Below are 25,716 nucleotides of genomic sequence, written 5' to 3' on the forward strand. Positions count from 1 at the left end.
TTTCTATGCTTCTTTTTTTTCAACATTTTTTCTAAGAGGCACTAAAGGAATAAACATTGATCTCAAAATAATCTTTCTCACCAAACAGTCCCTCTTTGGTCTCTAGTTATTGTTGCTACCTCCTACAGAATACCTTTCTAATTGTCAGAATTATCCATCCTTAATATTACTTAGTTTGTGATCTGTATTTTTTTTGCTTGCCCTTATCTGTACACATGCAGATTTCCTCCAATAAAATATAAGCTCTCTAAAGGCAAAAGTTGTTCCTTTTTTCTTTTTCTTTTTTCATTTTTATTCTCAGAGCTTGACACACTTAATGGTCACTCACTAAATCCATGATGATAATTGTATTGAATGACATCTCTCCTGCCTCAACATACAAACTCTCAACATATGAGTTTGTAACCTAGTCCCAATAATCTTTTATTCCCACATTTTTCACAGATTTCCCTTTATCTTCTAACAAATAGTTATTGAACATCTACCAGGAATAAGACACTATCTTAGTTGGTCTGGGTCGAGGGAGATAAAAAGATAAATAAAACATATTCCCTGCCCTCAAGAAGTTTTTGGTCTAATACACTAGTCAATATAGATGGCAAATTAAAACAAATGCATATATTGCTGTTTCACAGTTCTTAGACCTTCATTTTCTCATTTGTAAAATAAATTTATAAAAAGTTTTATTTTCTGCTAAGATATTAAAATCATTAAGTTCTTCTAGCTGATTCTTAGGTCTATTTTTTTAAGTACAAACGAAAACATGAAATTGTAAAAAAGAGTGGTATGCTATGAGGGAGACTTCAAGAGGTTAAAAGAGGGATGCATGAAACACTTTTGTCTGGGGGGAGTTTAAATCATTTAAAAAACAGTTTCAATCATTTGTTTCATTTCCTTTCCCATGGTCCCATTCTGCTTCATAGTCATCTTTCCTACATATATTTTTTCATTTCTCTCCATAAAAAAGTTCTGTGTTTCTTATGTCAGAGTCAAACATTAGTTTAAAAATTGCAAGTCTTAATGCTTGTTGGATTAAACTAATTTGACATGAAATCTTCCTCCTCATGAATTCTCTAGCAATTCACAAGAACACGATTAGTTGTATGAGCTTCATCCTGTCATTTAACTTTTCCAGTTTCTTCACTTTTAAAATGAAAGGATTATAATGGATGAACTGGAACATCCCCTTCAGGTAGAGTGTCTTCAGCTCTATAATTCATGTCAATCAAGCTAGTCTTTATAGAAATATTTAGGGACTGGATTCCATTATTGTCTATTGCCACCTTATATCAATGGCCATGTGGAAACAGAAAGGATAACCAACTGAAATGTAAGAAATTAAAGCATTGGGGTAAACAGTATGAAACAAAATTTTAGGTTCAGATTTAGACTTCCCAGCAGAACAACACTAGGGCTCCATTTTTTGTTGCACATATGGTCTTTGGACTATGGATCTCAGAACAGTGGGTAATCTTACATACCTTACATGCATACCTGGAAACTTTCATGCTCATTTAACTGAGACTTTTCAGCAAATATATGAGAACAAAACTAGATAACCAGTCATTTAACCAGGGGCCATAACTCAACTCATCCCAGGGCGTCATCAAGGGTTTTGTTGCCATCATAAACCATAAGAGAAATACCCAAGTGTTTTTCATCAGAACCACCAAGTTCGGTTTTCTTGACATTGAACTATGAACTTTATTTTTTTAATATCATTTTAGAATGCATGAATTTAAAAACATCTGTTTTCATTCTGAATTCCTCCTTCTTAAAGGAGCCTCTTCAGTAAGAAGTACCATTAAGGACTCAGGAATTCATAAGACTCTTCAAATTCACTGTCCAGGACACCCAAACAACTAAACAAATCAGTTTGGAAAAGGGTGGGGACAGCCACAGTAATGATCTGAGATTAAGACCAAGAATGACATAATATCTCAAATTATAGGATAATAGGTTTAAAACAGGAAGGAGTCCTAAAGGTCAACAAGATTAAGTAACTTGACTAACATCACAGAGCTAATAAATTTCTGGGCTAAAATTCAAATCCAGAACCATACCCATCATGCCACCTTTTTTAAAAATTGCAGTTTGACTTTGTTTTCCTTTTTTTTAATTTCATTTTTTTCAATGTCTTCAAGGAATTACTATCTACAGAGAGAAAATTATTTAAATGTTTTAGTCCCAAATAGTTCTTGATTATACCTCAGATTATTCATGGATAATCTGAGGCATATACTTTAAAAGACATTAATTAAGCATAACCTGAATGTTGAATCCTTTACTATGTTTAAGGCAAAGGTTTTGTAGTCTCTACCTTCACAGAGTTTAGACTTCAAGGGGATTCAGGGTAGAAGGTGGAATATAATAAGAACAAGTAACAGTCAAACAAAGTGCTACATGACAGATTTTCGTCACCCTCCCAAACATTAATATTGAATCAGAAGCCTACATCAGGAATAAGGCATTCCAAACTTCAGTCCCCCACTCATCGACAGCACTCAGCTGGGTCAATAATCCTTGCTTTCTAGAAAAATACCAGCAAGTGATTGCCCTCCTTTATTAAAACATCCTTTGAGCTAGTGTGTTTATGTGAAGTTTAAGAAAACATTGGTGTTGGTGAATTATGTTACAATTAGTGCAATTTCAGGAAGGAAAGATTCAGTACTCATATTTTACAACTGTGTCACCTGAAATATTATTATTAGTGTCTGATTTATCAACAATCTGCTAGGGAGATGATTTTCTTCTGCTGTATTTCTAAGGGAAAGGGAGGAAGGCTTGGGCATTTATTATGTGGTCAGAAGCTGATTTATGTTCTTTCCCCGTCCAGTCAAATAATCTTGAGCAATAAGGGGAGAAAGGGTAATTGTCACAGTGCAACCTTGCTGTAAAGACTTCTCTCTCTGGGATCTCACTGGAAAATCATAGTTGCTATATAGTAATGCCTTGACTCCACTCACATCATAGTTTATTCATTAATGCAACAGTTCAAATTTGTGCTCCTCCAAACAGGCTGGAGACCTGGCAACAAAAGAACCAATCCAAATTAAAGAAATTCCCCATGGTGGGGGATGGGGAATGGGGACTATATAGAACCGTTTTATAAATAGTTAACATATAAAGTAAGTAGTGCCAAAAAATGATACCTCTTCCCCTTAGAATTTGTTACAAATACTAGAAACTTGGAAGTTCAAAGGAAGGCTCTGCAAATCCAGCTCAAACCTGTTTCTGAGCATGTATCTATGATATATTGAGAGAGAAGAGGGGGGAGATGAGAGAAATGTAGTATGGGGGGTGGGGAATAAGGAGGGCAGGACTCCAAACTTGGCCCAGAGACAGCTTTAAGTCAAAATGCTCTAGATTTGGAAGTAGGTTGTGCCAGGACGTTAATACATTTAATACAAGCCAGTGGTGGGTCATGCTCATGTCATTCAGTATCACTACAGGGATAGAAGTAGAAGGCTATTTAAAGAACAATATGGTTTCTGGTGATCTCTGTGAAGTTTATGAGAAGTCGGAGAAACGAACATAAAACTTACCCTACACATGTAATTAAAATACATGGTAACCAAACTCATGTGTAAGTAATAGGAGAGTGGAATACAGCCCAGGGATCATAATACAAAACCAGTTGAAGTGAAAAGTAATTTGTGGTAGGCTTTCAAATTCCTACTTTAGTGGACAGATTTGGAAAGTTCACATGTCGTCTTCCTGGCTGGGCAAGTTTACTTTGAGTGGCCTTTCATATGTTTTTAAAGACCTCTAAAAATAGTTGGGTTTTTTTTTCCTTTTCATGAAAAAAAAAAATCACAGTTTCAACAAATAGTACCTGGGAGCCAACAAGCATAGTTAAATTCCCAGAGTACCCCCCAGAGGAAGATATCCATTATGAAAAAACTGGGGGGGGGACTTTTTCTTCCATTCTTAATACAGGATTCTTCTAGTATTTAACTAGGTCTAACCAATGCCAAATTATGGATGCAGTGGTTCCTTATCCAGATGGTTCCAAATACAGACTTATGAAGTAGAGATAATAGAATATGGAAGAGTGAGGGGAGAGAGGAACCACACATAAAAACACATGTTACTGAATATCCTGATGTTTGCCATTATGTAGACGAAACATCTGGATGATTGACTGAACTATTCACTTTTTGTCTGCATATTCTGGCAATGTGTAGACCCAGCATTCCAGCTCATCTGGGGGAGATATTACATGTTCAGTTGTTAACAATGCAATATGCTACTGCAACCAAATGGAGCCTTTATGGATACAAGATTTGGTGTCAATTTATGAGAGCTTTACTATTATTATTAATAAATATTATAAAACATTCATCACCCCCATATGCTATATACTCACATGGAACAAAGAAAAGCTGGTCTACAATGTTCTCTGTCATGGCAAATATACATATGCAAAAAGTAACAACACCTGACCTCCATATTCTTACAGTCTAAAAGAGAAATGTACAGCTTTCTTTGGAAGCTAAAATCCTAAAACACCCTATGTCCAGAATAAGTGGAGATTCATTTATCTTGAACCATCAAGTCAAAAAAAATTAGAGATTGTAAACTCCATTAGGAAAGGTTCTGAATTTTGTAGTATTACTTTTATAACACACTTATTAGGCAACAATGCCTAATATTATACATATTCTGCACCCAATAGGCACTTAATATTTGTTTACTGAATGAAATAATGTAAAAGTTAAAAGGAAACTTGGAGATATATTATTCTGATTCCTTTATTTCATGGTTGAGAAATCCAGTTCAAAAAAGATTAAGGAAGCAATTCATCATGGTCATACAATTAACAAATGGTAAAGATAAAACATTCCTTTATTACATTATAAACCATCCCACTTTATACATCCTCTTATTATCTAGAGCTAGCTCCAGGTTCCATAAGAGTGGTAAGAAGAACATTTACTTGAATTAGAGTAGAATGAGAATAAAGATCATTCCACATCTTTGGAGGAGATACTGAAATTATCTTGTTAATTAATAGGGAGTTTACCTAAAACATTCATGTATCTTTATAAACATCCCACTTCATTATCTCATTATAGTTCATTATCTCATTAAGTTCATTATCTGAACTTAAAATGTACATACAATGTACTTTTGTGGTAATCAGGTCTAGTATTTCAAGGTATAAGCACTTAAAGACATTCATTTTTTTTTCCAAATAAGGGTATTTTTGAAAATACCAAAAAACCAAATAAGTAGTTCATACTATATTCAGTCATATGTGAAGGTAGAAGACCATGTGTATTCCTCTTTTTCACTAGTAGTTGGAGGCCTTCTATTGTATGCCTCAGAAAAATAAAGCCACAACATAATTAATTCTAGAAAATTGCCTCTGTCCAGATGTAGTCTAACCAGCGGATGACCCACAAATGTTAAGGGTCATGTGGTTTTACACTGAGGGAAACAGAGAAAGCCAAGGCTTACCTAGGGTAATCAGATAAGACAGAAGTACAGAAACTCCACTCAAAGATGTTCATTATTCATTTTGGATGTTCTTATTTGAATACCACCACCACCTCCTTTCAACAAAGGGACCTGGTCTAACCAGCAATCTTCTACCTCAGTTTTTTTCTTTTTAGCACATTAAATTCTGGCTAAGGAATTTTAAGAGTAGTTGCATGTTGAAAAGCTCTTATCATCTTCTACTTTTAAGGCCAAGTCCAATCTTTATCTCCTCCCTCTGTCACCCTGATGCTGAGAACTGTCAGCACAGAAAAAAATCAGGCTACACTAGTTGACCTCCCATCTTTCTTATTCTGCATAGCTCCTTATCATTTTGTCCTTTTGTAGAGAGGAATAAATGGGCCAGCTCCGAACATGTGGGGGACAATGATTGGGGAAAGTGGTTAACACTGAATCAAGTCATAAAATGCCTGCTGCACATATTTGCTGAACCCAGGGACTAGGATAATATTGGATGCTTTATCTTTATGGCCTCTTTTATGCTAACAGGCCTAAGGGTAACTAAAAAGGGCAATGTACTGTAGGCTGCTAAAAGCTTTGCAGTTTGATTGCTTCATAATTTTGCCATTCATCTAATTTGAAGTGCACGTTCAAGCAGCAAACCTGTCTGTCGCCCTTAACAAGCTTTTTTTTGGTACAGACTGAATAATTCCTTGTAATATAAACAGCTATTCTCTAGTTTGAAGAAAAACAAAAAACAAAAAAAAGGCATTTGTAGCACTCACATATGAAATGTCTAGGGTATTGGATTTCATGGTTCCCCCAATTGTCACCAACAAAAAGCTGTGTTTTTCTTTTCCATCCACTTGATTCTTTCAATGAACATTTATTGAGCACCTACTATAGCTAAGGGTTTATGGCTAAGAACTCAGGAGGAGGGTTATAGGGGGAATACAACGTTGCAAGCAATAATTCCTGATCTAAAGGAATTCATCATGTATAGACTGTTGATTTTATTTCTCCAAACAAACAGTAGGTATTTAACTATGGATCAAGTACCAGTCTAGGGTTTTGGAATAAATCTAATTAAAAAAAATTCAATAGGGTTAAATGCTAAGTCTTGCATTTAGGTACAGAAAAATCAACTTCATGAACACAAATTGGGTTTGGCAGTTGTTCTAAAGAAAAGATCTAGGGATTTTAGTGAACTGCAAGCTGAAAATTTAAAATTAAAAAAAAATTTACTAGCTATATAATCCTAGTCAAGCCACTCAACCCTATTTGCTTCAGTCCCCCCATCTATAAAGTGAACTGGAAAAGGAAATGGGCAAATCACTCCAGTATCTTTGCCAAGATAACCCCCAAATGGGATCATCGAGAGTTGGACATGACTGAAGTGACTGAACAACACAACAACAACAAAGCTGAAAACAAGGCAGCAATGGGAGGCAGCAACAATTATAATTAGTATGAAATAATAATAATAATTATAATAATAATGATGATGATGATGATAAATAATGGATAGATGGAAAATGGCATTTATACACTGCCTATTATGTGATAGGTTCTATGTGACAGGAATTATGTTAAGTGTTTTACAAATATTATCTCATTTGGTCCTTACAATCCTGGGAACTCCAGAGCCATCTATCTACTGCATCACTTAGCCCCCAATGCCCTGAAAAAAGTCAAAAAAGTGTAATCATGGACTACATTAAGAAAGGTGATAGTTTCACTTTGCTCAGCCCTTGTCAAAACTCATCTGGAAGGAATTGTATTCAGTTCTGAGCACCATTGCTCAAGAAGAACTTTGATAAGTTGGAGAGCATCCAAAGGAAAACAATTAATATGGTAAAGAGCTTTGAATACAGGCCTTGTGAGTATCTCTTGAAGAAATTTGGGCTGTTTAATCTGGAAAAGAGAAGACTGGATTAGTGGGTGGATGAAGGAGATATAATAATTATCAAAAGTACTTGAAAGTTGTCAAAGAGAAAAAGGATTAGATTAGGTCATTAGAATGCAAATGAGAGATGAGTGGGACATCTTCAAGCAAAATATCACAGGTCATGTTATAGTCAATGCTATGAATTTGTCTAGATGCCCACAGAAGTCCCTTCTAGTTCTCATTTGAAAAGCATCATTCTGTGACTCTTTGATACACCATTAATGACTATGAAGAAAGTGTGGCTGGTGACTTTGGACAACACTTTCTCCCTTGCATCCAATTCACTTGTACATCATGACATTACCTCTATGATGCCATGATCCTCTTCAAGAAGAAAGGACAAGCAACAATAACAACAAATGAATGTTTTATTTGTTTTATTTGGTTTTGTATATGTGAATATGTATGTGTATATATATATATATATATATGTATGTATATGTGTGTGTGTATATAAGCAAGTATATAGGTGTTTTTTTTTTGTTGAAATATACTGCATAGTGAAAAGCAAAAGGTTATGTGAAGGTGGAGCCAAAATGGCAGAGAAAAGGCAGGGACTTCTACAAATTCTCCCCCAAACAACTCCAAATACCTTTCAATAATGACTCTAACCAAATTCTAGAGTGACAGAACCCAAGAAAAAGACTGAAAGTAACAATTTCCCAGCCCAAGACAACTTGGAAGATCCACTGGAAGGTCTTAGAAAGGGGTTATAAGGGGCCTGCAGCACAACCCAGGATGGTCTAGAGCAAACCAGCTCCAGTTATCCAGGAACAGACCACAGAGCACCAGGGCCCCTGGGAATGCCTGTGTCTTGGCAGTGGTGGTTGTTTCCAGACCTCTCAGTCCAGGAATTGCCTAGGACAATTAAGAAAGTCAGCAGGAATATGCTGCCACACCAGAGTGAGAGTGGAGCCCAGGCCAGTGAAGCCTTCAGCACAGACCTGGCCCCAGGGAACTAGGAGCAGACCTGGGGAGTCACCTGGCAGGGAGCCACCTGTTAGCTGCTTCCAGAGCATTCAACCCTTTATGGTAAGGGGGTCAGGGGAGATTACAGAGGTCTCTTTGCTATCCCTGAGGCAGGACTCTGTGACATCTCCCAGACTCAGATCCAGGTTGCGGTCTGGGACCCCAGTCTCAGGAAAAGGTGCAGAAGCACAACAGAGCTCACTGCTTCTAGCAGAGCAGGGACTCTCCTAGTTCCCTGGCAGAAAGGAACAGAGCACAGACCAGGAGAGTAGTCATAGTCTCTCATAAGACCTTGAAGGAAATGAGAACTTGCAGGACCCTGGGGGGATATCCCTGGAAACAGCTACAAAAACCCTCAAAAACTTAGGAGTGTGACCTCCACCCTGGAAGCAAAGCCCCACGTTAACAAAGAGTTAAAATCAAATCATAGACTAAAGAAAACAAAAGAAGAAAAACAATCCAACCATAGACCAAATACTTTGGTCATATGGAGGATCAAAATATACCCTCAGAAGATAACAAAACAAAAGATTCTGTATCCAAAAACTCCAAGAAAAATAGGAATTGTCTTAGGCTATGGAAGAACTCAAAAAAAGATTTGAAAATCAAGTAAGGGAGGTAGAAGAAAAATTGGTAAGAGAAAAAAGAGTGATGTGGGAAATTCATGAAAACTAAGCCAGAATATTGATAAAGAAGTTACAAAAAATACTGAAGAAAATAATATCTTAAAATCAATTTGGGTCAAGTGGAAAAAAGTAGTCCAAATGCCAATCAATGAAAAGAATGCCTTAAAAAGCAAATTTGACCAGATGGGAAAGGAGATACAAAATCCCTCCAAAGGAAAAAAAAATTCTTTAAAATGTAGAATGGAGCTAAAGGAAGCTGATGGCATTGTGAGAAATAAAGAAACAATAAAACAAACCAAAAGAATAAAAAAAACTAGAAAATCTGAACTGTCTCATTGGAAAAACAACTGAGCTGGAAAACAGATCCAAAGGGATAATTTTAAAATTATTGGACTACCTGAAAGTCATGATCAAAAAAAGAATTTAGAAATCATTTTTTTCAAGAAATCCTCCAGGAAAACTGCCCTGTTATTCTAGAGGCAAAAAAGTAAAATTAAAATTGAAAGAATCCACTGATAACCACCTGAAAGAATCTCTAAATTAAAACTGCCAGGAATATTATAGCCAAATTCCAGTAATCCCAAGTCAAGGAGAAAATATAACAAGCAATCAGAAAGAAACAATTCAATTATCATGAAACTACAGTCAGGATAACACAAGATTTAGCAGCTTCTACATTAAGGGCCAGTAGAGCTTGGAATACGATATTCCAGAAGACAAAAGAGCTTGGATTACAAACAAGTATCACACAGCAAAACTGAACATAACTCTTTCAGGTGAAAAGATGGACATTCAATGAAATAGGAACATAGAAACTTTCCAGATGAAATGTACAGAGCTGAACAGAAAGTTTGATATTCAAGTACAGCACTCAGGTGAAACATAGAGAAGGTGGACCAGAAAGGAAAATCATGAGTTCTTTAATGGTGTTGAATTGTGGATAACTCATATCAACCTTCTCATTTATTGGGACAATTTGAAGGGATATACATATATGTATATATATATATATATATATATATATATATATATATATATATATATATGTGTGTGTGTGTGTGTGTGTACATACATATATATATATATATATATATATATATATATATATATATATATATATATATATGGAACAGGAGGGAATTGAATTTAAATACATTATATATTAAAAAGATGGAATTAATGGGGGGAAGGAATGTCCTGGGAGAATGGGAAATGAGAAGTAGAATGGGGTAAGCTATTTCATATAAAAAAGGAAAGCAAAAGCTTTTGCAGTGGAGTAGAAGAAGGGGAAGGTGAGGGGAAGTGAATGAGTCTTACTCTCATTGGAAATGACTCAAAGAGGGAATAACATACACAATCAGTTATAGAAATCTATCTCACCCTAGAGGAACATAGGAGAGGAAAAGGATGTGAGAGAAGGGGGACAGAAGGGAAGGGAGATAGTTATAGGTGATAGAAGGAAGGAAAGATCATGGGAGAGGGTAATCGGATGCTATACACCTTTGAGGAGGGACAGGGTGAAAGGGGAGGTAGATTAGACTAAATAGGGGTAGGGTAATAGGATGGAGGGAAATACAGATAGCAGTGACATTTGTGGGGAAAATATTCAAGTAATTTCTCTGTTGGAATTATGATAAAGAATGCTATCCATCCTCAAATCAGAGGTGATAATATCTGAATATAGATTTAAGCATAATTTTTTCTTACTTTATTATTCTTGAGGTTTCTCTTTCTTTGTGTGTAGCAGGGTGGGGGTGGAGGGGTTATGTTTACTTTTACAACATGTCTGCATGTCTGTTGTAGTAATGTTCATCATGACTACACATTTTTAACCTATATCAAGTAATTCGTTTTCTCATTGGAGTGGGGTGGGAGGAAGGGAGAGAATTTGGCACTCAAGGTTTTGGAAGTAAATGTTTAAACTTGCTTTTGCATGTAACTGGGGAAATTTTTTTTTTAGAATTTTCAAGGCAATGTGGCCCAGGGCCACACGGCTAGGTAATTATTAAATGTCTGAGTTCAGATTTGAACCCAGGTATTCCTGACTCCAAGGCCAGTGCTCTATCCACTGCACCACCTAGCTGCCTATACTCTATATTTTGAATAGCCATAGGGCATACAGAGGAGAGCAACCAGAATGAGAAGGGAAAGCAAGAATTTATCTATTATGCACCTACTATGTACCCAAGACTATGATAAATATTTTTACAAAAATTATCATATTTGTTCCTCACAATAATCCTTTGAAGAAGGTAGCATTATTAGTTGAGAAAACCAAGACAGACAGAAATTAAACAACTTACCTAAGAAGTATCTGAAGTTAGATCTGACTTCAGGTCTTCATGATTCTAAGTCTTGTTCTATATCTACTGAGCCACTTAGCTGCTTCCTACAGTAAAGAGTATTGAGATCATGCCATATGAGAGCTGGTTAAAAAGACAAAAAAACAAAAAACTATGAATATTTTTTTTGTCATGGGGAAAAAACAGACTTAGAAGTGTAGGGTATCTTCAAATATTTCAAGATCTGGAAGAGAGATTCAATTTATTTTTCTTGACAATGCCTCAGACATAATAGATGATTAATAAATGCTTTTTGTTTGATTAATTCTCCCCCCACCTTCCCATGGAGCAATGGATTTTAAGACAAATTTAAACATGATATAAAGAAAAAAAATCCAATTACAACTAGCCAACAATGGAATGGGCTTCTCTAAGGGTCAATGGTTCCCCTGCTCACTATAAATCTTCTAGCAAAAGCTAAATGAACAGCCACATATTGGTTATATTATATAAAAGGTCTTATTTAGATAAAGGTAAATTAGATAACCCCAGAAGTCCCCTTCAAGACCTGAACTACCATGATTCTACAATACTTCTCTTTTGTACTTCAAAAGACTTTAGAAACTATAGAATTTTATAATAAGATGAGTTAATCTCTCCCTACCTAAGGCCCAGAACAGATTCTTAAGGTTGTCAAAGCCACATAAATTGGTTAAATCCATTTTTAACCCTAATATCTGAGATTGTTCTCAGCTGCCTTTGGAAACTCAATTCTTGGAAAGATGAAAAACATAGTTATCTAAGAATCAAAATGTCCAAATTACTAGATACAAATTGAAAAGCATTACCATCTATGATCTTTGTAAAGGGGAGGCTTTAATGAGGGTCAGAAGAGTCATCATATTTAAAGTAATAGCTGATTGAGTTTTTTAGGGTTTTTTTTTGCAAGGCAATGAGATTAAGTGATTTGCCCGAGGACACACAACTAGGTAGTGGGTGTCTGAGGCTGGATTTGAACTCAGGACCTCCTGACTCCAGGGCCAGTGCTCACCTAGCTACCCAAGTTGATTGAATTTTGAAGGAAAGTAGGGATTCTAAGACCAGGTATGAGATGATAATGCTTTCCATGTAATAGATTCTGTTCAAAGATGGGAGAGGCTTTGTGCAAAAAGCTATAAGATGAACAATTTGACCAGAACTTTTGGTTCATGAAGGAGAATAATGTGGAGTAAAATAAGAAATGTAGAAGAGAAACAAACTATGAAAAGTTTTAAATGATGATTAGAAGAGAATTATTAATCTCAAAGAGGACCAATGACATCACAAGCTGATCCCTTGATTGTGAAATGAATTTAAGTAAAGCAGATATGTTCAGAATTGGCAGCCTCTCTAAGCATATAGAATCTGCTAGAATTTTTATATTTATTTCCAAGTTGTGGCATTAAGTAGCAAAGTAACAGTGCATTGAGAACATCACTTTAACAACTGTGTGGAGGATGGACTGAAGATAGAAGACATGTGAATTAGGAAGTCCAATTAGAAGGATTTTGAAGACGAGAAGTAATGAGAGCTTTAACTAAGGTTTTCAAGTGAATAAAAACAATGTGATAAAAGTGGAAGATGCAATGAAAGTGAAATCAACAAAAAGAAGCTGATTCAATTCAATATATGGGATGAAGAGAACTGAAGAGTCAAGGATAACTCCAAAGATTATGGGAAGATTATCAGAATCCTTGACAGAAATATGGAAGTACATGAAAAGGGTGGTTTAGGGAATGAAAATAATGAGTTTTTATTTTGAATATGTTGAGTTTGGGATATCTACAGGACATCCAGTTTGAAATGATCAATAACAAATTTAATAATGTTTGATTGGAACTAAGGAGAAATTCTAGGGCTAGATATATAGATCTGGTTACCCTATGAAAATACATTGTTCATCAGTAGAACTAACATGCCCCCAGGGGATCTTAAGCATTCTATTCTTAATTTGTGTTTTTCTGTATCCAAATATATGTATACAAGTCTTAAACTAATCTCTCATAGTTCCATTAGGGCCACCTTCGTTTTTGAAAAGTTATACCAACCAAATACAAGTTCTGTAAAGTTCTATCAAACTAGAAGGACTTGAAGTATGGTCCCAGCAATGGGTATCAAGTATCTTTTTTTTCTTGAGAACCAGCCTAATTAAGCTAGGAAAAATTCATCACTAAATTGATCATAGGGCAATGAATTTTTTGAGTAAGGCAACTCATGAAATCTGTCTACTAGTTATAGAAAAATTGTGATCTATTTCAATAAAGTCAATATAGCGACGAAATGACCTATCACTGAAGTAGAGAAGCAGGCATCTGATTACTGGAATTCTCAAGAATATAAGTCCTTTCACAATGAAGTCTGTTGATGATGTTAAGTAAGACTGTGCCAACACCTTAGAATTTTTGGATTCTACCATATCTGTGATTCATCAGAGTAAGGGTTCTTATTTAATGAGGAAATTCTACCTATGTAGGTTAGCACCTGCTTTATAATTTGAATTCTTAAAAAATCACTTGGAGGACACTGAGAGACTTACCCAGTTTCATAAAGCCAGTATATGTCAGAACCCAAACTTGAACCCAAGCCTTCCTATATCTCAAGTCAACTTTCAATTTGCATCTCTTCTTGTACTGAAAAATTAAAATTCAAGGTGATCTTGAGTAAAACAAACATGTCCAAGGGAAGGTCACCACTTTATCATGCAAGGATAAATAGAAAGAACTTGAGGCATTTAGTCTATAGAAAAAAAGAGCTGGGGCAGGGGAAGGGAATGATAGTTTTCTTGAAGTATTTTCAAAGTTGTTCTCTCTTTGTCTCTTTATTTCATATGTTTCTCTTACCCTTTTATATACAGGTTTTCCCCAAAATAGTTGATATTTATTAATGCATCAACATACCCAATAGTAGGTTACCAATTTTCCAGTCTCACCCTCCTGACTTCCAGTTCATCACTTTTGAAACCCTTAATCTCAATCTCCTCTCAATCATATAATAAATGCTCCTCCACCATTCTCACCTCAAAAAGCTTTGTGCAGCTGGAGCATGATTCTTCCATCCAAAAATATGCCCCTAAGTAAGAGGCTTCTGGAAAACAGAACAGAAGATCATAAATATGATATACATATTTAGTTCTAGGTGATATGTAGAGTCACAGGTGACAAAATTTTTGAAGGAGATGAAAAATGTTTGTGGTCTTCTAGATTCTTTTGGCAAGGGAATGTTTGACGTGATCAAGGGAGCCTCTTTCCCAATGAATGCACTGAACCTAAAATCATTGTCAAGAGAATTCTTTGCCAACAGAGGAGACATAACTAGTAGAAAAATATTTCTATTTATTAAAATGCAGAAGTGAGTCAGGGGCCTAGAATTTGGATAGCAGAATAAGAGAATTATTTTCTTTCACAAAAATGGGATGAATACATTAAAAGCATTATTTGTTGAAGCACTTTAAGAAGGCTAAAAATAAATATTTATTTACCATAAAGTGTCATTAGTGAACATTACCTTCATAAATATTTTGGTCTTAAACCTTCTGTCATTGATCAAGTATTTGATGTTCTAGTCTGAGACTCTAAGGCTTTCTCTCTTCTTCCAGGAAGGATAAGACTTGAGCAGGTCCTGGTCTATAGACAGGACTCATAGCCAGAAGTCACAAATTGAAACCACCAGGAAATATTTAAGACAGTATCAGAATCTGGATATCATATTTGAGGCCAAAATATTGAAATCAACATCTAAACGAGAAAGTCATATTCAACTCTTGAGGCCCATGTGAAGGATAATAGTAAGATTCAGTGCAAACTTTAGACCCAGGCCCAATCAAGCAAATGAAGCATCTATACCTGGTCTAATCAGATGGTAAGCAAAAAAGCCTCCAGTACCCTTATTGATGCTACTACTCTGCTCCTTCCAGAGGAAGGATGGACTTAAAAACTCTCTCTTCTTGTAACTATTTTCATCTCATCCCTAAACATTTCTCCTTTTTTATGCTCCCTCTCTTTTTTCTTCAACTCACTTTTTTATATTGTTATTAAATAAGATAATGCATTTATATTGCTATAAAGATTGAAAAGTACTTTATGTATATGTTATCTCATTTGAACCTACAAAAAAACTCTATGATGAAAGTGTTATTTTATTATCATCTCCATTTTATAGATGAGGAAACTGAAACTTTAGAAAATAAATGAATTATGGGGTGGCTACACGGTGGAGTGGATATAGCACCGGCTCTGGAGTCAGGAGTACCTGGGTTTAAACCTGACCTCAGACACTTAATAATTACCTAGCTGTGTGGCCTTGGGCAAGCCACTTAACCCCATCTGCCTTGAAAAAACCTAAAAAAAAAAAAGAAAAGAAATGAATTATCCAAGGCCACACAACTGATGAGGGTTTTTTTAAAAAAATAATTTTATTTATTTCATTAAATATTTTCCAATTACATGCAAAAAATTTAATAATTATTTTTAAAATTTTGATTTCCAAATTCTCTCCCCCCACTGGCTCTCCCTTCTCTGTGAAAACGCAAGCAATTTGATTTTGGTTATGCATATGAAGTCATACAAAACCACTTTCCGTATTAGCCAGGTTGCAAAGGAAAATATCAACAAAATAATAAAACAATCAAAGATTTTTTTTTTGTTAAAGTGTGCATGAGTCTTCAGGGTTCATCATTCTCTTGCTAGAGTTGAGTGGCATGCTTCATCGTGGGGTCATGTGAATTGTTTTGCATTGATGTTTTAATCAGAAGATTGTCTTACACATTTGATCATCCTTACAATATTGCTGTTACTGTGTACAATGTTCACCTAGTTCTACTCACTTCACTTTGTATCAGTTCATATGTCTTCTCAGGTTTTTCTTAATCATCATACTGATAATCATTTCTTATAACACAATAACATTTCTTTCACATCATATACCTCTTATTCAGCCATCCCCAATTGATGGGTATTCCTTTGATTTAAAATTTTTTGCTACCACAAAAAAGAGCTGCTATAAATATTTTATATAAATATATCTTTTTTCCCTTTTCTTTGTACATTTTTAGTAGCAGTATTGCTGGTTCAAACAGTACGGACTATGCCTTTTGGACATAGTTCCAAATTGTTTTCCAGAATGGTTGGATTGGTTCACAACTCTACCTGTAATGCATTAGTGCCCAATTTTTCTATATCTTCCTCAGTATTTGTCATTTTCCAATTCTTTCATGTTAATCAATTTGGTAGTTATGGAGTGGTATCTCAAAGTTGTTTTAATTTCCATTTCCCTAATCAATAGTGATGTAGAGCATTTTTATATAACTATGGATAGTTTTGGTTTCTTCTGAAAACTGTCTCTTCATATGCTTTGATCATTTATCCACTAGAGGGGAAGGCTCTTATATTTTATAAATTTGACCCAGTTCCACATATATTTAAAAGGTTTTTTATCAGAAAAATTTTGTGTAAAATATTTCCTGTTTTCCTTCTAATTTTGGCTGCATTGATTTCATTTATGCAAAAGCTTTTTCATTTCACAAAATCAAAATTATCAATTTGGCTTCCCATAATCCCCTCTATCTCTTATTTGGACACACTCTCTTCCCTTATGGATCTGATAACTACATTTTTCCATGTTCCCCTAAAGTCATCTTTTATATCTAAATCATTTATCCATTTTAATATTATATTGGTACATGGTCTGAGATGTTGGCCAAGGCCCAGTTTCTGCCCAAATGCTTTCCAGTTCCAAAACGTAGATCTTTGATTTTATCAAACACTAGATTACCACATTCATTTTCTATTGTTTATTTTGAACTGAATCTATTCCACTAATCCACCACTCTATTTCTTACCAATTCTAGATTGCTTTGACTATTGCCACTTTGTAATATAGTTTGAAATCTGAAACCACTAGGCCAACTTCCTTAACAATATTTTCATCAGTTTCCTTGATGGTGCCAACATTTTTCTTTTCAGATGATTTTGATATAATTTTATCTAGATCTATAATTCAGTTCTTTGATAGTTGGATTGGCATGGCACCAAATAAGTAAATTAAGCAAAATTGTCATTTTTATTGTATTGACTCAATCAACCAACGAGCAATTAATATTTCTCCAATTCCTTAGATCTACTTTTATTTGTGTGAAATGTGTGTTATCATTGTGTTCATCTAATTCCTGGGTTTGTCTTGGCAGATGGACTCCCAAGTATTATATATTATCTGCAATTGTTTTAACTTGAATGTCTCCTTCTATCTCTTCCTGCTGGATTTTGTTAGTAGTATATATAGAAATGCTGATAATTTGTGTAGGTTTATTTTATATCCTACAACTTTTTTTTGAACTTGCAAATTGTTTCAAATAATTTTTCTAGGATTTTCCAAGTATAACATGACATCATCTGCAAAGACTTTGGTTTCCTCATTGCCCATTTATATTTCCTCAATTTCTTTCTCTTCTCATTGCTATAGATGGCATTTCTAATACAATATTGAATAGTAGTGCTGATCTACTGTTCTTATTGGGAAGATTTTAAGTTTATCCTCATTGCTTTAGAAAGATACTACTTATCATTTTAAGAAAAACTTCAGTGAGTCCTATGTTTCCTAGTTTTTTAAGTCATCTATTAATATAATGATATGTTGATGATATATTGTTGGTTTTGCTGGGCTTTTGATTTTATTGTTTTTGCTATCAATATGGTTAATTATGCCAATAGTTTTCCTAATTTCGAACCAGCCCTGTATTTCTGATAAATCTTACCTGGTTGTAGAGAATAATATTTATGATATATTGCTTTAATCTTTCTGCTAATATTGTATTGAAAATCCTGTAAGAATTGCTTCTTTGATAATTTTTTCAAGTGGTTTACATAATAATAGGATTAATTTTTCCTTAAATGCTTAGCAGAATTCAATTGTAAATCTATCTAGTCCTGAGTTTTTTTCCCCTTAAGAAGCTAACTGATGACTTGTGAAATTTCTTTTTCTAAAATGGGATTACTTAAGTATTCTATTTCCTCTTCTGTTAATCTGGGAATTTCATCTATTTGTAAGTATTCATCCATTTCATTTAAACTTTCAGTTTTACTAGCCTGTAATTGGATAAAATAACTTATAATATTTGCTTTAATTTCATGTTCATTGGTGGTGTCTTTACCCTTTTCAGTTTTGGTACTAATAATTTTGTTTTCCTCTTTCTTTTAAAAAAAAATTAATCAATGGTTGTCTCTTTTGTTGTTTCTTCTTTAATAAAACTAATTTCTATTTTATTTATTAACTCAATTGGTTTCCTTATTTTCAATTTTATCAATCTCAACTTTGATTTTCAGAATTTCCATTTTAATGTTTAATTGGGATTTTTTTATTTAGGATTTTGCAAGGCAAATAGGGTTAAGTGGCTTGTCCAAGGCCACACAGCTAGGTAATTTAATTGGGATTTTTAATCTGTTCTTGTCCCAATGGATGTTTTTAGTTGCATGCTCAATTCATTGATCTGCTCTATCTTTATTTTATTGATGTATGAATTTAGAGATAAAAAATTTCCTCTGAGTACTTTCTTATTGTTATTTTTCTCTTCAATGATATTGTTTTTATTATTTGTTATTTGATCCACTCATTCCTTAGTTTCCAAATAACTTTTTCAATATATGCTTCAATGGCCATTCATTAAATGTAATTTTTGTTGTATTCTGAGCTGAAAAGAATGCATTTAATATTTATTCTTTTCTCATTTTGCTGGGAAGTTTTTAATGCTCTAATATGTGGTCAATTTTGTAAAGGTGAGAAAAAGGTATACTCCTGACTATTTCTATTCTGTTTTCTCCAGAGGTATATCATACTTAACTTTTATAAGAATCTATTCATCCCCTTGACTCATTTCTTACTGATTCTATTGTTACAATTATTTAGTTCTGAGAAAAGAAAGTTGAGAACCTTAACTAGTATAGTTTGTACCCTGCAATTCATTTAATTTTTCCACTAAGAATTTGAATGCTATAGCAGTAGAAGTTCACAGGTATATTATTGCTTCATTGTCTATGGTTCCTTTTAGCAAGATGTAGTTTCTCTGATTATCCCTTTTAACTAGATACTTTTTTGATTTTGTTTTGTCTGACATCATGATTATTGCCTTTTCCTTTTTACTTCAGCTGAAGTATAATTAATTTTGCTCCATCACCTTATTTTAACTCTTATGTGTTTTTGCAAACAATATATTTTTGATTCTAGTTCCTAATCCATTCTGCTATTTTTTCTATTTTATGAGTTAATCCCATTGACTTCCAAATTTGTGATTACTAACTGTCCCTTTCTCTCCATTCTATTTTCTTCTGTTAATACTTCTTTTTCTTTTCATCCTGTCCCTCTTCTCAAGTCTGTTTTACTTGTGATCACTATCTTATCTACCCTCCTATTTTTAAACCCCACTTTCTCTTACCACTTTTCCTTCCTACTTCCCTGTTGGATAAGATAGTTTTCTTATACCAAGTGACTATTCTTATATATTTTTCACTTCCTGAACTAATTTAGATGTGAGTGAAATTTAAACATTGACCACCCCTCTGTCAACACTTTTCCCTCCTATTTAAAAGTTCTTCCTTGAGCACTTTTTTTACATAAGATAATTTCCCCTATTTTCCCTCTCCCTTCCCATTTCTTCCATGACATCCCTCTTTCTTGCATATCCATTTTTTAAACATAATCAACTCATTTCTGCCACTTCTTTCTATATATGTACTTTATCTAATTTCCCTAACATTCTTAGAAGGTACATGTTTCATCTTCCCATGTAGAAAGATAAACATGTTTACTTTTTTATGCATCTCTTGAGTTTTGTATTTGAAAGTCAAATGTTCTAGTCATCTCTGGTTCTTTTTTTTAAATCAGGAATGCTTGAAAGTCCTCTATTTCATTAAGTATAATTTTTTCCCTGAAAGGATTATGCTCAATTTAGTGGGGTAAATTATTGTTTCTTGTAATCTCAACTCTTTTGTCTTCCAGAATATTTCATTCTAACCCCTCCCTTTTTTTATCTTAGAAGTTGCTAAATCTTATATGGTCCTGACTACGACTCCATGGTATTATAATAGTTTCTTTCTTGCTGATTCAAGTATTTTTCTCTTTGACCTAGGAGTTCTATAATATTCCTGGAAGTTTTTATTTTGGGAACTTTCAGATAGTGATTGGTGGATTTTTTTCAATTCTATTTTATCCACTGTTTCTAGAATATCAGGTCAGTTTTCCCTTGAGTTGAAATTTCCTTGAAATATGTTGTCTAGGCTCTTTTTTTTTATCATGGCTTCCAGATAGTCCAATAATTCTTAAATTATCTCTCAATCTATTTTACAGGTCAGTTGTTTTATCAATGATATAGTTCATATTTTCTTCATTTTTTAATTTTTTGACTTTGTTTTATCTTTGACTTTGTTTTATCTCATAAAGTCATTAACTTCTACTTGCCCAATTCTAATTTTTAAGGAATTATTTCCTTTAGTGAACTTCTGTACCTTATTTTCCATGTGGTCAATTCTGCTTTTCAAGGAGTTCTTTTCTTTAGTGAATTTTTGTATCCCTTTTTCCCATGTGGGCAATTCTGTTTTTTAAGGTGTTATTTTCCTCAGGTTTTATGTTTGTGTTTGTATATAAGTGTGCCTTTATTTTTTACCAAACTATTATATTTTCATAATTTTCTTCTTTTCCTTTCATTTTCTTTACCTAATTTTTCCTTAATCGCTCTGGTTTTGAAAATCACTTAAATTCCTCTAGGAATTCTCATTGGGCTTCTGTTCAATTCACTTTTTTTTCTTGAAGGCTTTTTTTGTATTGGTTTTGACTTCATTTTCTTCTGAGTTTGTCCTGATATTCCCTGTTACCAGAGTAACTTTTTGCTGTTGCATTGTTTTTGTTTACTCATTTTTTTTTCCCACTCTATATCTTGATTTGAACCTTAAGGGTAATTTTTTAGAACTGTTCCTAGCATGGTGGGTAGGAAGATGGAACTATCTCATGCTTCAGACTTTTTCATACTGCTGTTTTCAGATCTACTTTTGAGGATTTTGAAGTTTTCAATGCTTCCCAGGTAGTATGCTCTGGGGAGAGGTATAATCACAGTTTTCTGGATTTAACTCTGGTTCTTACCCAGGAAGGGTCCCAGATCTCTTGGGATTCCTATTAATATTATTCCTCAGACCCCCCACCTTGGAATTAGAAACAATACTGTCCTTCAGTGTTCCTAATCCCCTGTGGCTAAGGGTATTACTACCCCTCAGGGTTTCTACTACCTTGTGACTGAAAGTGCTTCTCTCTGCCCTGTGCCCAATGGAGCTGCCAAATAATGTCTGACCCTACAACTTGTGCTATCACGAGAGTACCCTGTCTTCTATTTCTGAATAGTTGCTGAGCACCCTTACCATCTCTAGTTTGAGAATTCCTAGAGCTGCTTCTGCTTCTGCCACTGCCACCATCTAATTCCACTACTGATGTTTCATGGATGTGGGCTCTAGGCCAGCCTCCCCCACCCCATGTCAAAGATTAGTCTTTTTCATCTTCTATGTTGTCTTGGGCTGGAAGGACATCGCAATCTGTCCTTTTGTTGACTGTCACACCAGAATTGGATTTGAGGGATTATTTTAAAATTATTTAGAGGTTGGGAAAGCCTAGCTAAGTGCTTCTCTCCTCTGCCATTTTGGCTCCACCCCCAACCACTGAGTTTTTGAAGTAGGATTTGAACCTGGGTCTAACTAATTTCAAAACGGGTATATTATGCTTTTCCCTATTTTAGAAAAGAAAATTTTAGAAATATTTTTTCCTAAGGGATTATCTAGAGTAACTACACATTTTCTTTCAAGGAGTTCTAGCATCTGGAGTGTGAAAAGGAGTTTTAGTCTGAGAAAATGCTCCTATTTCTTTCTTTTATCTTAAAACTCATATAGAAAGATGAGTCACTACCAAAACAACTCTAACATATAACACAATCCAACCCAAACTAGGAAATCGCAAAGTTGAAACTGAAATAGTCATTGTATTCTTAACTCAATCCTATCAAACCCTTTTTAAAAATAGATAAACCATCCATCCAAGGGTAAATGATGGCCTAAGTTAGACCATTAAGCTTGTTGCTCTGTCTTTTGTCAGTGTAGACCACAGTCTTACTGCAGTACACATGTACTTTTGTGGATGAATTGTCTTTGACTAACATTAAGGAGACAAACTTAAGGAGTACTGCAGCATAACCAAACTCCCCATAACATTAAATCTATCTAGCTTTGGGATAGCCAGGCAATTGCTCTAAGTAAGATAGAGATAGAATTCCTTAAAGGGGAAATGCAATTTTTTTTTGTAAATAGTATTTTTTTACAATTACATGTAAAGATAGTTTTCAACATTTATTTTTATAAGATTTTGAGTTTCAATTTTTTTCCATTTTTCCTTTTCTCCTAATCTTCCTCCCACCCCACCCCCAAGACAGCAAGCAATTTGATATAGATAATACATGTGCAATCATGGAAATATAGGAAATGCTGCAAAAGAAAGGCATTACAGAAAAGTCTGGGCATTTATCCTCCAATGTCTGTTATCACTTTCAGAAAGTTAAAACAAGCATACACACACGCATACATACACACATGCACACACATAAGTCAGAGAGAAGGAGGGAATAAGAGGAACAAGAAAAGGAGGAAAAGTAGGAAGGAAGGAAGGAAGGAAGGAAGGAAGGAAGGAAGGAAGGAAGGAAGGAAGGGATGGAGGGAGGGAGGGAAGGAGGAGGGAAGGAAGGGAGGGAGGGAGGAGGAAAGGAAGGGAGGGAGGAAGGAAAGAAGGAAGGAAGGAAGGAAGGAAGGAAGGAAGGAAGGAAGGAAGGAAGGAAGGAAGGAAGGAAGAAGAAAAAGAAAGAGGGAAGGGAGGAAGGAGGGAAGAAGAGAAGGAAAAGGGAAGAAAGAAGGAAGGGAGGGAGGAGGGAAGGAAGGGAGGGAGGGAGGAGGAAGGAAGGAAGGAGGGAGGGAGGGAGGGAGGGAGGGAGGGAAGGGAGGAGGGAGGGAGGGAGGAAGGAAGGGAGGGAGGAAGGAAGGTGATGGAAAGAAGGAATGAAGGAGGAAAGGAGGGAAGAAGAAAGGAAACAATAGCTCACATTTGTAGTGTTTTAAGATTTTCAAAGCACTTTGGGTATTTTAACTCACTTGAAAGAAAAAAAGAGAAAGAGCAGAAAACAAAAGAAAAAAGTACAGTCTTAATGCCTGAGTCCTGCAAGGGTTAAAGTTAGATCAAAATCAAATGGCATGTTTTACCATGTCTTCTGCATGACTGATACTGCAATCGATCTGCAGCGGTTCATTTTCTCTCTGGAATCTCTGCCTACTGAGAACAAATACAAACACATGTGGAACCAATAGGAAGCAGACCAAGGGGTTTAAGAGCACTGTACCAACCTATGTCAGAAAGCTCTCACTTAACAGATGGGGCAATTAATAAAACAGTCAAGTGGTATGACTGCGTCAAGGTGCCTTAAAGTGCTAACAATCCTCTTTTGTCTTCCTACAGTAGGGTACAGATGGATTCCAATTCAGAATAAGAAAAGCATTGTGCCCAAGTTTGCTGTTGTACAGTGTCACAGTATTTATAGGGTGCCAGGTGTCCCGTGTCTCCCATTTTAAAGACAAATAGGATACTGATTTCTTTCCCCTGTAGCATTTTAAGAGCTGACGTGACCACTAATCTGGGAAAAATGAAACTTTACAAGTAAATTAACCTTTTCTTTTATCAATCTTTAAAAAGGGTTTACCATAAAATCTTGCCAGTTTACGTGCTCCTCTCTGCCTATTGATTCTGACTCGTCCCCCTCACCCCTCCAAAAATCCCACAGATTTTTGCTTCTCTGCTGGATAGCACATGTGTCAGTGTCCCTTGAGAGCCAGAATGAACCTGTAGCATCTTCCATTATCTTTCCAGTGACATAGAACATGGAGAGGCCCCAGGCATTGGTGGACATGAGAGGTCACATGGTTCTTTTTTGCAAAGTGTCCTGGCTGAATTCCAGTCTATTTAATTGCATTCTGTCTCTTTTGGTTCATTATTCCTCATGTCCCTTTCCTGACTCCTCTCCATTGACAACTTTAATCAGAAACCCTAACCTCCTAATTTGTTCCCTATCTGAAATAAACCTAGTTAGGGATGGGTTCCCTTCTAGAAAGTGCTGCATGGAACTTGTAATTAACTCCACTGCCTTAAATGAATATTGTCTCCAAAATCTTTTAAGGTTCTTTTGGTGAAAATGCCAAACAGCCTGTGAGAATTTTGCATATTAACCATTTTCCTGTGCCCTGCTTAGTTTTGAACAATTTTTCTAGAGATTACTTTTTTCTTCTTCTTCAGTCATTGTCTTCTGCTCTGATAAGATCTCATCTGGAGTAATATATTCAGTTCCAGTTGCTGCAATTTGGGAAGGACATTGCAAAATGTAGCATCTGTACACGATAATCAAAATGGTAAGGGGATTAAAGGTTTTTTTCCTATTGGAAATTAATAAGCAGGAATGCCCGCTTACTACTAATATCTTTCCTCCATGATTATTTCCAATTTATCCTGTATATACTTGTTTGTTGTTCAGTCGTACATATTTCCTTTACCATTAGACTGTAAGCTCATTGAGGATAGAGACTATTCTTTTTTTTCTCTTGTATTTGGAATATTACCTAGCATATAGTAAGTGCTAAATAAATGTTGATTAACTTGATCAGACTTGACTTTAGAAAACTGCATGGTCAAAAAAGGAGATGAGATGATCATGAGAAAATGTGAAGGAAGACAGAAAGCTAAAGTGTTGTGCTGGAATTCCATAAAGTATTAAAGGATCTAGAGAAAGATTTCACTGACTCTGGGAGAGGCTCTCTGGGGGTTATCCTGTTAGTGGAGAGAAATTGCACAGAATAAGGAAGTCTTGGATTTGCTGTGATTTGTCCTGGTAGAGGAAATCTATGTACCAATATCAAATTTATCAAAGCATACAACCATTGGATCCCTCTGCCTCTCCAAAACTTTTATCATTGCTCCTAGTTCTGCCCTTGAATGGGGGAAACAGGAAGGGAGGTTATTAATATTCGCTTTAATTCGATAGGACCTAAGAACATTTACATTTCTTATCATAATCTTTGAGAACAAAAAAGTCACCAACAAAAGCCTGGCAGAGCAATAAGAGTTTTTTTTTGGGGGGGGGGGGATTAACAATTGAGAGAATCAAATCTCTTGAAGGAGGCTGCTTTTGAACTACTATTGAAGGCAGCTAGGAATTCTAAGAGGCAAAGGTAAGAGGAAAGCGAACATTTCTGTCAGTAGAGATAGCTCCTGCAAAGGCAAGGAGATGAGTGATGAAATGTCATGAGAAAAAATAGAGGAAACCAGCTAGGCTGACTAGAATGTAGAGTATGTGAGG

At 35.2% G+C, this 25,716-nt stretch overlaps 1 protein-coding gene across 1 annotated transcript; it reads right to left on the reverse strand.

Annotated features, from left to right (window-relative positions):
• Positions 1-4,748: 4,748 nt before the first annotated feature.
• On the reverse strand, positions 4,749-24,276 carry LOC141496488 (uncharacterized). The gene is made up of 7 exons (XM_074199014.1): positions 24,091-24,276; positions 23,576-23,716; positions 15,592-15,643; positions 14,323-14,390; positions 13,843-13,936; positions 11,289-11,411; positions 4,749-7,356 (listed from the first exon to the last, which is right to left on the reverse strand). The coding sequence occupies exons 1-6, from the start codon at positions 24,274-24,276 to the stop codon at positions 11,326-11,328; spliced, it is 627 nt and encodes a 208-aa protein (XP_074055115.1). The 3' UTR covers positions 4,749-7,356; positions 11,289-11,325.
• Between the last annotated feature and the right edge of the window lie 1,440 nt (positions 24,277-25,716).

The sequence above is a fragment of the Macrotis lagotis genome, chromosome 8 (assembly GCF_037893015.1).
Source record: "Macrotis lagotis isolate mMagLag1 chromosome 8, bilby.v1.9.chrom.fasta, whole genome shotgun sequence".
NCBI lineage: Eukaryota > Metazoa > Chordata > Mammalia > Peramelemorphia > Peramelidae > Macrotis > Macrotis lagotis.

Coding starts and splice junctions, on each gene's coding strand:
- LOC141496488 (XM_074199014.1), bottom strand. CDS start 24,276: ATGTCCACCAATGCCTGGGGCCTCTCCATGTTCTATGTCACTGGAAAG. Junction 23,717..24,090: donor CAATAGGCAGAGAGGAGCAC/GTAAACTGGCAA, acceptor TTTCTGACATAG/GTTGGTACAGTGCTCTTAAA. Junction 11,412..13,842: donor TACTGGCTTTATGAAACTGG/GTAAGTCTCTCA, acceptor CTTTTTAACCAG/CTCTCATATGGCATGATCTC.